The sequence below is a fragment of the Malurus melanocephalus genome, unplaced genomic scaffold, assembly GCF_030028575.1.
Source record: "Malurus melanocephalus ecotype Western Australia unplaced genomic scaffold, MMel_1.1 scaffold_183, whole genome shotgun sequence".
NCBI lineage: Eukaryota > Metazoa > Chordata > Aves > Passeriformes > Maluridae > Malurus > Malurus melanocephalus.
Window position 1 is genome coordinate 96,871 of NW_026623415.1, and position 14,615 is coordinate 111,485.

Consider the following 14,615-nt stretch of genomic DNA (forward strand, 5'->3'; position numbering starts at 1 on the left):
TTTTTTTTTTTTTTTTTTTTCCCTTTGCATGCTTCCATGGGGAACTACTTTTAAAATAATATATTAATTGCATTTCTGTATGACTAAACCTGTTTTGAAAATCCAGCAAACCCACTATTTATCAGCTGTGGAATTAATGATAAGTTGAATCCCTGTTTATTGTGCAGTTGTGAAGTGGTGAGACTGTTTCAGAGACCAGGGTACAAAGCTAATTTTATTTCCCTGACAGTGGAAGAGTACACTGGACCTGCTGTAAAATTTGCTTAGTCCTGTCCATTCTGTCTGAGTTTACAGCTCTGCTTCCATGATAGTCAATGAACATTGAATTTGTTTGAGCTCGTTGTGGTGGTTGGGTTGTGAGTCTTGTCTTTGCATTCATGCATTTGAACTTGTGTCTGAAAGCATGAGATGTCCATGGCAATTTGCAGTATTTGCTTCCTTAAAGTGGGGTCTTGTTTTGCAACAGCATGTGGTCAGAAGTGTTGCTTTAGAAGGTGTTTTGGTTACTACAAGGAACTCTTCAGTGCCTTTGTTGTTCACTTTTTCTCACACTTGCTACTTCAACAAGTATTCTTTGTCAGCCTAATGGGGAAAAGTGGTTGTTTATTCAAAGCTGTTTCAYGAAAATTGCCTAAACCAGACCTAGGAAAGGGAGAGGAACCAGACCTTCTCTCTCAGATGGTCACTTGTCTACAATTTATATATATTTGTATATAACACRTGGGTATTTGGTGGGACTTTGCCAGAAGAAAGAGGAAGTGCCTAGAAGTTGCATGTCTACGAGATAACAATGAATTTTTCTGTGTCTTGGACTTAGAAATATGTTCTAGTCTTTAATTTTTTGTCTTCCTTTTCCCCTTGTGTTATCATGGTGATCTAGTGTATGGTTCTTCTACTACTTTCCTTTCATGCAGGTTTTCCTGTGATAGGAAGAAACCTTCTATTGTTRATTGCTATAATTCAGATTGGTAGGGTCTTTTTTAATTTCTAAAACTGTATCACAATGTTACCAATTTCTTTGGCTTAGCTTTATTCTAAGCTTATTCTTAGGACTGGAGTTGAAATTTGAATTTAAGTCTGTTCTTTCAGCTGAGTTAGTCCAGACTGTCACTTCAAAAATCTTCTGCAGATACAGAAGGAAATGAGGTGAATGCAATCTGCAGATTTGATAGCAAACACAAAAATAAGCTACTGGATAATTTTGCCAACTAAGGACAAATAGTGTGGTTTTTGTTAACAGCTGCACCTACTTGATTTGAGTAAAAGATCACCCACTGTGTACTAGGAATTCRTAAAGTACTTCCTTGTATGAAAAGAGCTATTAGTTAGGAAAACTGAAAAAATGATTATGTTAATATGGTTTAATTTATACAACATTCATAAAGCAATGTGCAATGGTTTTGAGTTACTGCTTAAGCTCTAAAACGTAATTATTTAGCATAATCATTATTACTTCATATATTTCCTGCTAAATTTAGCATTTATAGAAGATTGAAGTAACTGAATGTAGGGAATGGCCAGAATGTGTTTCACTAGCACAGATTATTAAGGATGCCAAAAGGGGGGACAGTTTTAGGAAGTGCAAAGATGCTGCTCTCAACCCAATGAAGGAYGACCAAAATGGGATTTGAGACCACTGAAGTTTATTTTATCAAAGGAGTAAGTGTAGGTACACAACGCTTTGAGCTTCAGCGGTGAACAAGAATATATTGCTGGAACAATACCATCTTAGTTAATTTATGTTGAAATGTGCTTTTCATAGCACATGAATTTTGATGCAGATGAAGCTGCCAACATGCAAACCAGGGATCGCTGTTAATTTATGGTGTGAGTGATCTGCACAGAACTAACCTTTGAGCAGTACTTCAAAGMAGGAGATGTGTTTAAGGAAAAAATCCTAGGTGTTTTAGACATTTATCAAATGTAAATTAGAAGCAAGGCATTCTCTTTCATTTGCCTTTTAGACTCTTGAGAATTTTAAGGTAGCTTAGACTAATTTTTATCTTTTTATAAAGATGTGATTCTGAGAAGACTTTTTTAACCTCAGTGTTCATTTATGTGCAATTAAAGTGACATCAAAAATCACTGGAAATGCTAATGTGCTCAATTAAGTGGATTATAGATTTTCTGAAAGGTTTTCTGATTCCAAGCTGGGAAAACTTTCAAGTTTGCATATAGAACAGGCATTTTCATTAAAAACACAGGAAAGTACAAATTTTTAGCATTTGGCAGTAGAAACACAGTTCTGTATTTTTTGCTTTGAATTTCTTGATATTTTTTCATACTGGCAATAAGTCACCTTCTGCCAAGYAGCCAAGTACTTTAGTAAAACATCACCATTTTGAGATTTAATTGAATGTGATAGAACTTGATTTTATCTCATCTCTCACAGTGCACATTGCTTGAGACTTTCTGGACAGGAGCTAAATGGTCATGGCACTCTGCTATGCAAATTGGCAGCTACATCCRTAGAATCCACAAATAATAATTGCAAATAAAACCTAGTCACAAAATCACATGTGGTCCAATCTTTTGCCAGCATTAAATGCTTTTCTTGCAGCATGTTTCCTGTTAATTATGTTGTGGAATATCACATTGGCTTATCCCATATGTTAATTAATTGCTTTGGCTTGCTTATGAATTTTAACAAAACTTCTAAAGGCTGTTTTTTAATCTGCTGTAGTCACTCCCCCCATACTGTGCAGAGGTTGTTGAGTGAAAGTTCAAAATRGATGATTGCAGTACCAGAGTTCCAATTATTTTGAGAGACAGACTCAATCAAAATTGTGAGTTTGTAAGTAAATYGTGAAGTAGAAAGAAGGAAGTGGGCCATAGAATTCTGTGAAAAACAAAAGCTTTCTTACTTTCTCCTTAATATTTTCAGAAATCTTTCCCATGTATTATTGGTTTTGAAAATAACACTTTTGCTTTAATTTCCTTTCAAAAATTGGAAAATTAAAGSAATATTTGTAGTCAGGATTCCTCTGAATATTACCTTGAAGTTGTGGCAAAGCACTGTTGTACATATCCATAATCCCATGTATTGCCCTGACAGCTTTATGTGCCATGTRTCAGACACTGAGGGGCAGGCAGACCTAATAGAACATCTCGTTAGTGTGTTTATTGCTGTTCAATTGGTTTCCCAGGGTGAATATATTCTTTTTTGTGTCTAATAAAGCCATTGACTCCTATGGCTCACTTCTGACAAATCATGCAGCTTAAAAACTGCACATATTTGGGAAGATTTACTTTTTCCTAATACATCTGGATACTGTAATGRTGCAATTTGTTACTCAGCAATATGAGTTTCATATAGTACAGCAAAACAATTCMATTTATACTAATGTTCTTTGTGTTCAGATACCTGTCAAGTGAATTCTTCCCTTCTTATACCTTACCTGTGCACRATCACTGTTAAGAATTTATTTTGTGTCACTTTTGGTTTTGAGTTTTATACCTTATTAATCATTTTGTGCATGTTTCACTCACAAAATTCATGATCATGAATGTTTCAAAATGATGCAAATAACTATTTTAAATTTATTTCTATATTTCCTTCAAAATAAGTCTCCTGTATAGTAGCAAGTATGTTTTCCTTATGGATTTAAGCACCCAACAGTGCATCACAAATGACAAGCTGAATGCACTGTATTTGTTTCTTCATCATTAAATCTATGAGACCATGAGGATCAGTGTGCTGCAAGAAACTTATCCCACATTATATTTAAAATGTGACATCAGATATGATTTCAAAATACTTTTCATTTAAAACGAAACTGTGTGCAGTGATACAAGGTGATGCTATTGCACTTAGAGTACTTTGAGGGCAGCGTGAGAAAATAATTGAGGAATAGTTTGAGAAAACTTTTTGCATAGGCACTGCTTTGCCGACTTTGTGAGGATTAACCTTTTTTAATGTTTGTATTACACTAAGTTCAGTAATATAGAAATATTGAATGTAATCGACTTTTTAATTAGATAGCTTGCATGTATCACAGTTATTCCCACAAATTTTCATGATAATGAGCCCCAAAGTTCTGCACAGTGCCTTGGTCAGTTCTGTCTGGGTAAGACAGACTAGAGCAAGTAGAAAGGGTTTTTAAACAAGTGCTGTGTTTTAAATAGCAATKATGATAGATAAAAATACAGTGTACCAAAAGATTTTGCACATTGTAATTCTTTGGGCAATTAAGCTTTGTAGTATTTTTTTGGTCTTGTTGTGGTCAATTTTTGGCACTTTATTTTCCCCCCAGTGAAAATTTCATTGTCAGGCCTTGTTGAACTTGTAACTGTGAAGAAATTAATTGATCCTCTGGAATTTAGGGTTCTGCGGTGATCGGTGTATCAAGGCTGCTGATTATTGCCCTAAACATCTTTCATTCTCATCTGAAGCTGCAGAGGACAAAGGAGACTTTACATTTCTTAAACTTGAGACAAATTAGAAGCAGRAAAATGCTGTGATTTGAGGCAGCAGGGAACATACTTGGGATTTAAATACAAATGTAGGAAAAAATAAATCTGTTGAGTGCCCTCTATGAGAAAGTCTTTCCTTGTATTTGTATTGAACAAATACATCCAAGTGCTGTTTAAAGATGATTTAAACAGCTGCAGTGGGTARGGGACTGTAACCTTGTTAATTCTTAGACTTTTCTATTTGTTTCAACTACCACTGTTACTCAAGGTAGCTAATTACAACACATACTGTTATGGTCAAAACCRTAGATCTGCATAGCTAATGTGACAGATATTTAGGCATTTGACATCAYTGTTTTTTAGAAGTTTTCTTGATGCAATAATGAAAACCTGTGTTAGCCAGTGTGGTGKATTTGAAGATGTAAGATCCATTCATCCCTTATGTAATAAAAAAGGCACTTTTAGTCAAGACCRGTAAATGGAATCTTGTGTCTCTGAACTTAGAGACCTTCTCACAGGAAGGTGAAACTAGTTCAGGCTGAAAGATGGGAAGATGGCTTTGGGCTGGTGCTGCAGATCACCACCAGTGACAACCAACGGTAGAGATCCTTAGTTCCAGTCAGCCTTGGAATCCAGTATTTACTTTCTTCCAGTGAGAGGTCTTTGAGTAACCTCCTAGTAGGCTGACCATCAGGCACCTTATGGTAACTGGGATTTGATCTTGCAGTGTTTTGCAGCTCCCAAACCTGTAGACAAGATCTTCAGCTCTKTCTCTTATTGCTCTAACTCCAGAGCTGCTTGGCAGTGACAGGGAGAGCCCTGAGCTGCTGTTGGGATCCTGTGTGGCTGCAGCTGGGAGCTCTTCAGGGCAAGGCATGGACCAGGTGTAGTGATTCTTGATTCCTGACTTTACCTAGTTCAGATTTTACTTTAGTGTGGACAGCAGAGTGTTAAGATCTCATTTCTGCTGTGTGAGAGCTTAATTTCATGAGTTCATTTGAAAGCATCCCTGTGACTCTTCTGGATATCCAGGATTGCATGGTTCCAAGCTAATTGTGTTAATCAGTTCTGTTCTCTCTGTATCCCCTAAATGAATATTACTTGAGCTATTAAAGGAAAACAGTCATCTTAGGGCAGGATATGGCTATATTATGTTAATATTGTTTACTGCTTCCYATTATTATTTAGTGAAGTATGCAAATAAAAACCATGGAGAAATGCAAGTTTAAATGGACTGGGAACAGTTGAGAAGATTCATTTYTAAAGAAATAATTAAGGTATAACAATGTTAGATTGGCTGGCCTAGGGAAGGAAGGGGAAGATGCATCATTATAAAGAAAAAATAGAGGGTGCAATAAAATAACAACTTSATAGACATTAATTGCTTTTGTGTCTAATACTACCTAATCATAAAAAAACCCAAAACCTCCAAGGTTCTTCTGCATAGAAAACACATACACTAAATGGAACTGCATTTATTTAAAATACCTCTAGGGGCTTGAGAGACTTGGTGTGCCCACTCTGCCTTTCCTTCAGTCYGTGCAGGATAGATTTGGATATTTACACATGTGATTAATATGGGTGTAGTTGGTGCTACCTCGTTAATGGAGAGAGAGATCTCCAGGTACTTCTGCGTGTCCGGTGGGTTGCTGAGCAGTCCAGGACAATTCATTTGGTTTCTGTTCTGTTTGCCTGGTGCTCAGCAGCATCTTGGGGAATAAAAACACAGGGCTGCCTTAGTGTGCTACTGTGGAATTTCAGTGTAGGTCTGTGGTATTAGTGCGGAGCTGTGCAGCTCAAAAAATAATGAGCAGTGTAGGCATAAATTTGATGTTGGATGAATTTAGTGTCTGCTTCCTGGGCCATGAGGGGAATTTCCTGCTCAGGAGGTTCAGCCATGCCTTTGCTTTGTATATTGATGATAACTTGCAAAATTAGCAGCAAACAATTCCTTAATAAATCACTGCAATTCATTCATTCATTCTTCGTGAAAATAAGATTGGGTTATTCTCTCATGTGATCAGCTTCCATGCCAGTGTGCAGATAGGCTGTCAAGTGGTACCAGTTCAGCRGAGGAGCTGCTGTGGCCGCTGTGAGTCCGCGGGGATGCGGAGCTGTCAGATCCTTGTCTTGCACGCTGCAGGCAGCACTGGAGGAAAAAGAGTTTGTTGTGTGCAGAGCCAGCTGCTGGTGTGACCTTGCAGGGCTGTGAAGAATGAGGCTGCTGTGGGAGGCTTGGGGAGGGTAGGCAGGGCCTGCAATTGTCWCTGAAGAATTGGAAGTTCTAAGTGATGTAAGAAGGCCTAGCAGTCTTTGTATATCAAACTGAACAACAAGCACCCCWAGCAGATTGTCTAGATTGAATTTTTGCTTCCTCTTTTTTTTCCACTTCAAATAAGCTGAATTTTTAGGTGGTATTTGGCATACAAAGGGCCTGCTTTCAGTTACTTGTYTGAGTTATATGAGTGTGCACAACACTATAATTTTGTAACATTTACAACCTCAAATAGCACTGACTGTAGRTTGTTTCCAGTGTGTTAGATGTTGATCAAGAGTTTTTTGATTCTGATGTTRTTTGCCAAGAAAACTTTCAGATATTTAAGTGCTTCTAAGTGTACAAATTATGCTTTTTGCAATGCTGCTCAAAAGGAACGGTCTTCTGGTTTTAAAATTAGTTTCTGGGCTGTGKACTGGAAACTTTGACTTGTGTGTGGTCTCTGTAAAGGTGTTGATGGGAGCAAGTTTTTCCATTAGGTGAAGTGGTTCAAATGTATTTCTTGATTCAAATGTAACTTCTGAATCTGAAACAGCATCCTATAAGTGAAATGAGATTGAATACAGTTCAGGCATTTYGCACCAATGTTCTTACATTGACTGYGGCATTCACTCCTGTAGACTTCCCCAAGGTCACCCTTGCACAGAGTGGATACAGGTTTGGAATACTGGGGTTTAATGGCCTCACTGTAGAAACCTGTAATGATGTGGATGTGAGGTGTTTTTCCATAATATCAAGACTCAGTAGGAATTTTTAGAAGTATTTCCCATATTTCCTGTGTTTTAGTCCCTTTTAAGCGTGGTTTTGGTGGGTGTGTTATTTATCTGACCTCTAGAGCAGAAGGGAGTAGCTTCTTACAGATGAGCTGCTGTGTTTTCAGAAGCTGCAGGGGAAGGCAGGCTCACTTGGCATTAAAGTGATCCAGTTAATTTAGAGAGGAAAAACATAAATTGCTTTGATAAGAAAAACAGAAGTTAGAGGCCTCACAATGAAATGATAGTAATGGAAAGTTTGAAGATTTATCTGGTCAAAGGTTGCTTTTCAAGCTTTCAATTCCTAAAATGCCTTTTTAGGCTTAGGGTAAGAAGTGAGAAGACTTTAATTTTTAGTATTAATTAGATACCTAGTAACAAAACTAATTTTTTTTTCTGCTGCTTCTTTCTTGTTACTTAGAGTTAGTGTAATAGTTCTGAGACAATGAGAGCAAACTTTTGCCTTTCCTTGAACACTAGTAGTAAACTGAACACACAGTAGTAAAACAGGAAATCCTTTTTTTTAATTAGTAAATCAGCTAACAGTAATATGGTTCCATAAAACAAAACAAAAATCATTTGGGTTTCAGTTTGCTAGTACAGCATAGAGTGCTTTTRCAGAAGAAAAAGTAAGTTACTGACTTTTCTTAAGATATGCAATGCTTTTTTTAAGTTATGCAGCTACTTTGATTTGAAATCCTAGTTCTATACTCAAAATATTAGTTCTTCTTTACAGTTCAAAATTCTTTTTCMCTTGTTACCACAAATTGCTGCTGTAAATGATGACTTGTAAGAACCTATGGAGAAAYGATTTTGTGCCAAGATTAACCAGGATTAATATAAAMTTTGTCTTTGTTTTCAGTCCRGAGGAGCTTCCTGTCCATGATGCAGTGATAGAAAAGGTAAGTCCACTGTCCTAAAGGTTTTTTTACTGGGAGGTAAACATTTACAGATTTACAGCTTTTAAAAATATAAATCATTGTGAAATGAGTTGATTAAGTGGTTTAGTGATTCGCATTTCTAAAAAAGCATATTCTAAGTCTCCTAAGAACTGTTGTTCTTGAGGCCACATTAACTCTCCCTCAGATCCCTTGGGGCCCACTGGTTCTTACATTTGCTCCTGTTGATGAAACATGTATTTTCCTCATCCATTATTTGACCTAGTGAAGGAAATGGAGCTCTTTAAGAGCTCACACCMACCTCTGCCCTGAAAGAGTGTGAGCTGTTGTCCTGTGCCAGGAGCTGTCCCCATCTGTACCATGGGGACAGGGATTRTAGGAACAAGGTGGTGGCATTGACACCGAGGTGAGCGCTGCTGTCCTGGGCAGTGTGGGGTGCTTTGCTGTTTTGGGGAATGGTGACAAATATCCTGCTGCCACTACAGGGTGGTGACCTGCCCTGCAATGCTGAGTTGCTGAGCTGGGTGTGTTCCAGCCATGCAGGTCCTGGTCCAAAAATCCTTYTGCTGCTGGAGGGTACTGGAGAAGYAGTGTGACAACTGATGTGTTGTGAACATGGAAAGCAATAAAAATAATGGGGAACTGAATTTCTACTGGTCTGGGCCTAATTGCTATTGTTATTTCCACTTGGTCAGTCGAGTCTGTTGTTACCTCCAAAACCAAATCAGATCAGTAAACTCGAGGTAAAATATTTAAAGCTGTAAGTTTAAGTTAGCCCTCTTGGCTGCACAAATCAGTAGAATACATGGACAAAGGATGGAATGTCTTATTCCAAGGCAGCTYAGCTCCTGGAGTGTTCAGAACAGCAGTGCTTCTGAAAATTAATTATTTTGAGCTTCAATTATATAATGAGGTTAGTAAGAGATGCTTGCTGTAAAAGAATGGAACTTGTGAGTCCCTTTTGTTTTGCCTTGGTTCGTGCGTGGTTTTGCATGCACAGCCTGAAATGGTTGCATTTTCCTGCCATGTTTCATTACATTTAATAACACAGTGAGTGTATGTATAATTTCATTTCCATCAGAAGGACACAGCAGGGGGGTGRGTTTCTGAGCAGAAATATTAGGCAGCTTGCAGTTACTGTGGTAGATGAGCTCTGAAGCTCTGATTCACTGTGGCTTTGTAGTTAGCCTTAAATTATTGGGGAGAAAATCGTGTCTCAGTTCTCTGTCCCATATTCTATTCATGCTGTCTCAAAGTGTCAKCACAGAAACTGTATTTATGGAGCCAATGTTGAATTGCAAGTCTAGTTGTTTTTATAATMATCCAGTGATGCTCCTGCATTAGCCTCCTGGTTGCACTCCTRATGGTATCCTGACCTCTGCTGGTCTGAGCTTTATCTGGCTCTTGTCAGCAAGGTTTGCATCTTTGCAGTTGTCAAGATACCATTCATAAGGATTACTGTGTTACATTAATGCAGACTAAGATTAAAAGCTTTCTTTAAACATGTTTTGAAGTCACTTACTCTGCAGAACCATTTATACTCTTTTTTGCCTTATTTGTGAATTTTAAAAAATATTCCTGACTTGAGTTTTTATTTTATTTGTAACTTATGTAAAGGGTTGATATCCTTGTGAATTTGGAACCTGTTCTTCATATAAGAAAAACCCCTTAGGCTGGGATGTCTGCATGTGTATTTTTGCTCATAATACCTTTACTCTGCATTCAAAGTAATAATTGCTAATTTTGGTGCTTTATTACTTTGTTGCACATTTGATGCCTTAAATGTATTGAATCATTGTCCTATCTTATGAACTCCTTAACCTTGAGATGAATAATCCAGCACATCTCAGATAAAACTAGAGGAGGAAWGATTTTCTGGAGGAGGAAAGGAGCCAGAGAATTGACCTTAGGAAACGTGGAGTCTGTGTCTGACTCTGGTTTTGAAGTTCTGTGAAATGTTTTGTAAGTAAATTTCAGTTTGTTAGGCTTTGTCATTGGTTTACTTAATTATAAATTCTCTGGGGAGCAGTTCAGCAAGTTCTGGTTTTGTTTGAAGCTTGCTTTAAGCCTCAGCCCTGGCACACTGCTCTCTGGGAAGGTGGAGTGCTGCACACAAGAGAGRTGCTTGCCAGCTTCATGCTATTTTTTCTTCCACTAGTGCATTGTTTACTGATACCAGAGTAGGAAAACAGCACTGCTTCAATTAGGTATTCTGTTACTCCAATGGCAAAAATATTTCAAAGTGTAAAATGTACTCAGAAGACAGATAAATGGATTCCTTTTTTTCTCCTTTTTTTGGTGACAACTACATGAAACTTGAGTGAAAGAGCTGCAGCAGTTCCCTCTGCTCTGCAATGAGCTGCCTCAGATCTGTCTGTGTTTTCAGTGTTGTACCTGTTAGACATGAAAGTGAACATAATTCAGACAGGGAGAGAAATAGCTAAAAGTTTTCACCAACTAAACACAGAAATAATTGTTATTTTGACTACAGTAGCATCACTTGAGAATGGGGATAAATTGACACAAAGACATAAAAGCTTGAACAAACATAGAATTCAAGTGAGCTACTGGCTCAAAAGACCAAAAATCTTGAAAGCAGATCAAACATACAAATAAAAAGACTAGTGGAAGCAGATAGGTTTTTATTTTTCTTACCAATTATCTGAACAACCTRTTGAGGGCAGAGACCTTTCCTGACTTCCTGTTATTCCTGCAGTCTAAACTGTGCSTAGAGAACAGCTGCTTTAAGAGATGTTGAAAATGCTGATTCCTTAAACGGGTTGCAAGTTTGGAGTGAAGGACAATCTGCAACAGTCCTTCCTGCAAGTGAAGGAGAATCTGAAACAGTCTTGTGATATCTGGGAAGCAGTAGTTTTTCTACCATTCCCCTCTAAGTCTTAACAAATGTCTTTTAAAATTATTTTTGAAAGGCAAGTATTTGAGACATTGCCCAATTCAGTCAGGACCTGAGCAGCAATGTGGGCAGTTGATTGCAACACGAGTAGTTAGGTAAGTTAAGGTTGAAAGAGTAGGGGCATTACTTTCCCCCTTAACATTTTTGTACTCGTGCCAGGCTTAATATAATTTGAATTAAAACAAAAATAACTTAAAAACTAAGAAACCAGCTTATTTMCAGGACATTTTGTGGACTGAATCATAGTTGGGGTGGACCTAAACATGATCAAGTTGTACTTCTGCTAATGCAAGGCTTTGGGCTCCTGGATTAAGGAAGTTCAAGAAGTTATTGCATTGATAGGCAAGAAAGAATCCATAAATTCTCATGGGTAAAAGCTAGAAGTAAAATTAGAATTCTGTTGGGACAATAAGTAATAATTTTCTTTTATATTTTCCCCCAACATTTTGGATGCAATTTGACTTYATAAATACTTAATGAAAATATTAATAACTTTAAAGTATCCTGCAGAGCTTTAAAATTAAACTTTTACATTGTCACCAAATTGAATCCCTAACCATATGAATATCTTTCCTGTCTCTGTTAATTCCTGTATTGGATGTTGGAGGTAGAGGAACTGTCCTTTATAATAAAACTAAATACTTTTTCGTATTCAACTCTGAAGAGAAAGCAGTAGCCACACACATACATTTTTCTGCTTTAACATTTCCAGTCTGGATACTCTGCTCCAAAGCTTCATGGAAGAGGTGAAATAGTGTCATTAAGAAATGGACAAACACAGAGTAACTTTGTAGTATAATCAGAGAACATAAAAACAAAATGAAGTGGTTTTTTTTGTTTTTTTTTACTCACCAAATAGGTAGAGAAGAAACTCCTAGAAATCTTGTACTTAATCTCCTTGTACAAAATATAGTTCTTCCATAGTTAGGAGTTAATGTTTTCTGCTTGGTTTTTGGTTGGCTGCTTTTTGGATGTTTTAAATGAACTGATATAATTCTGTACTGTTCTCAGATGAATGAATGAAAAGTTCATAATGCTCTTTTAAACTTTTTGTCATTATTTTTAGAAAAAGATAAATAATTTTAAATGTATTACTTTTGGAAATATTAAACATTTCTAATTCCTTTTCAGCAAAAGCACCTTGAAATTGAAAGAACTACAAAATGGCTTAAGATGCTGAAAAGCTGGGAAAAATACAAGAATAGTGAAAAGGTAAAATTCTGCATGCTTTTGTCATTGGCTGTTGCTTCTGGAAAAATGTAAACCCTGAAATTAGATTGCTTGTGTTTGGTACCTGAAAAAAAACAAACCCCACACTGAAAGAATAAGGTTTTTTATTCTTCCAAAATGCAATAATACCTAATAACCCAATAGCAATAGTAATTACCCAACAAAATTGGTGGTCAGATGCAAGGAATTGTGTTCAGTGTGTTCATGTGTGCAAAATAATCTGTGGAGAGAGTGGGTTGTCAGATAAGCCATTAAGTGCTAAGTACTTGCTGCAAAAACTAGGYAGGGACTTTGATGTGATCCATTTATTTGCTAGAATTGTAGTCTTGGTCATCTTAAATTACTGAAGAATTTGTGGAAAAGTTCTTTTGGAAATTTTCTGGAAAAAGACTTTCTGGAGAGGCTGTATTCCAAACACTGGGTTGTGGGGAGAATTTCATAGCTGATCTTGTGGMTGTTTGGTGGATAATGCACAGAATCCCAAATTCATATTCCTTCTTCTCTTCAGCACATCTTGAGACTTGCTTTTTTTGGGGGTTCTGTTGTTATTTTCTGACGCTTTTGATCCATGTGTACTGGGCAGAGSAGCAAGGATGGCTGTTACACATCCCAGGTTCCTGCCCGGTTGACTGGCCTGGAATGTTATCCTACTCCTTTACTGGCCTTTTGATTTAGTAAGGTGTGTGTGCAAAGTTGAAACCTTTGAAGAGAAAGATTGAGAGCAGAATATTTATTTATTAGCCTGATGAACAGAGAACTGAGATGCTGCCTGTAAACCAGAGGGAGAAATTTATTTGGCATGTCCCCTGCTGATCCAGCCTGCTCACTACCTGTGTTTTTGAGACTGGTGGCTGTGTCTTGCACTTTGCTTTTGTTAAAAACCAAAACCAGTGGTGGATCTCTTTCAGGATATAGCTCAGAATGTAGAAAGTCCCTTCCCTTAAATATGATGTGAACGCATGAAATACTATTATTTGTKCCCAAAGTTGTTCCCCTTAAAATCCTACTTTCTGTCCTGCCATTTTCTCTGGTAGGAGAAACTAGAGGTCTTAACACTTGTGGCTKTGTTTTGTTCATGTGGCAGTAAGGAGATTTTAAATCGAGTATGTTCCCAAGTCAAAAGGACAATAAAAAAAAACTGTAACAGCTGCTTTGTTTGCAAAGAGAATGTTAAATATGACCTTTCAGGGAACACAATAACCATGTGTCATCTAATCAACAGTGGTTCTGCTCTTCAGGCATTGGTGACATCAGTCTACAAGACACTGACTTAAATAAATACACCAGGCATGCAGAAGGTATAGCAGATCAGCTGAGCAGAAAGAGTTTCAGTTCRTGTAACAAATTATAGGCTGAACTATAAATAGTGGCTGGAATAATTCAATATGTTCATAAAGGGATGAACTTTGCTTGAGGCTAGGAAAAATTTTCAGTCATTGTTGAGCTCTAGTGAAGCACATGAGATTTGAAAAACAAGGGTGTTTTCCTTATGCTTTCTCACATCTTACCTRGTAAGTGAACCAGAAAATGCAGAATAAAGAATCAGCTGTCTCCTCCTCCTGTGTATCCGGTGGAAGGCCAGGCATTATTTGTCACTGCTCTTTATGGAAAGCCTGGCCATCTCCTCAGGGCTGTGCAAAACACACAATTAAAGACAGTTTTTATCTGGAAGTGTGTTGGAAGAATGTACCAGCTCCTGTTCTTGAAGCATGGAAAGAGTAGTTGCAGGAGCAGTTCCTGACTCTTGTTTTCTGTCTTCACTTGACTGGATAAAGTGGTTAATGCTAGAGGAACAAATTGCTAAAGAAAATGAACAGCCTGTGTGTTACAAGACTCACTTCACCTGACACTGCCATGGTTTCTGTGCAGTCASGCTGCTCCTGAAATGAGTGTTCTTTACAAACACTGAAGGGAACATTGCAGCAATAACAATAGTAATAATGTTGTAGGATTATGGATTATAGTTGTAATGATGGTTTGGTTTTGCAAAATGACATATTTAAGACATGCTTCTGCTCTTAAGTAGATAGGAAGGGAGACTCTGAGAAACTGATAGTCCCAGGTATACAGCAGGTATGTACAAAATACAGGACTTTAGACAACCTGTGATGAGCCTTCATAATACACAGCTT

General features: G+C 37.4%; 1 protein-coding gene across 1 annotated transcript in view; it reads left to right on the plus strand.

Annotated features, from left to right (window-relative positions):
* USP6NL (USP6 N-terminal like) overlaps positions 1-14,615 on the plus strand; it is a 62,906-nt gene that overhangs the window by 16,649 nt on the left and 31,642 nt on the right. The window contains exons 4-5 of the mRNA XM_057373021.1: positions 8,303-8,342; positions 12,385-12,465. Coding sequence (XP_057229004.1) covers positions 8,303-8,342; positions 12,385-12,465 — 121 coding nt within the window. The remainder of the gene's footprint in view (positions 1-8,302; positions 8,343-12,384; positions 12,466-14,615) is intronic.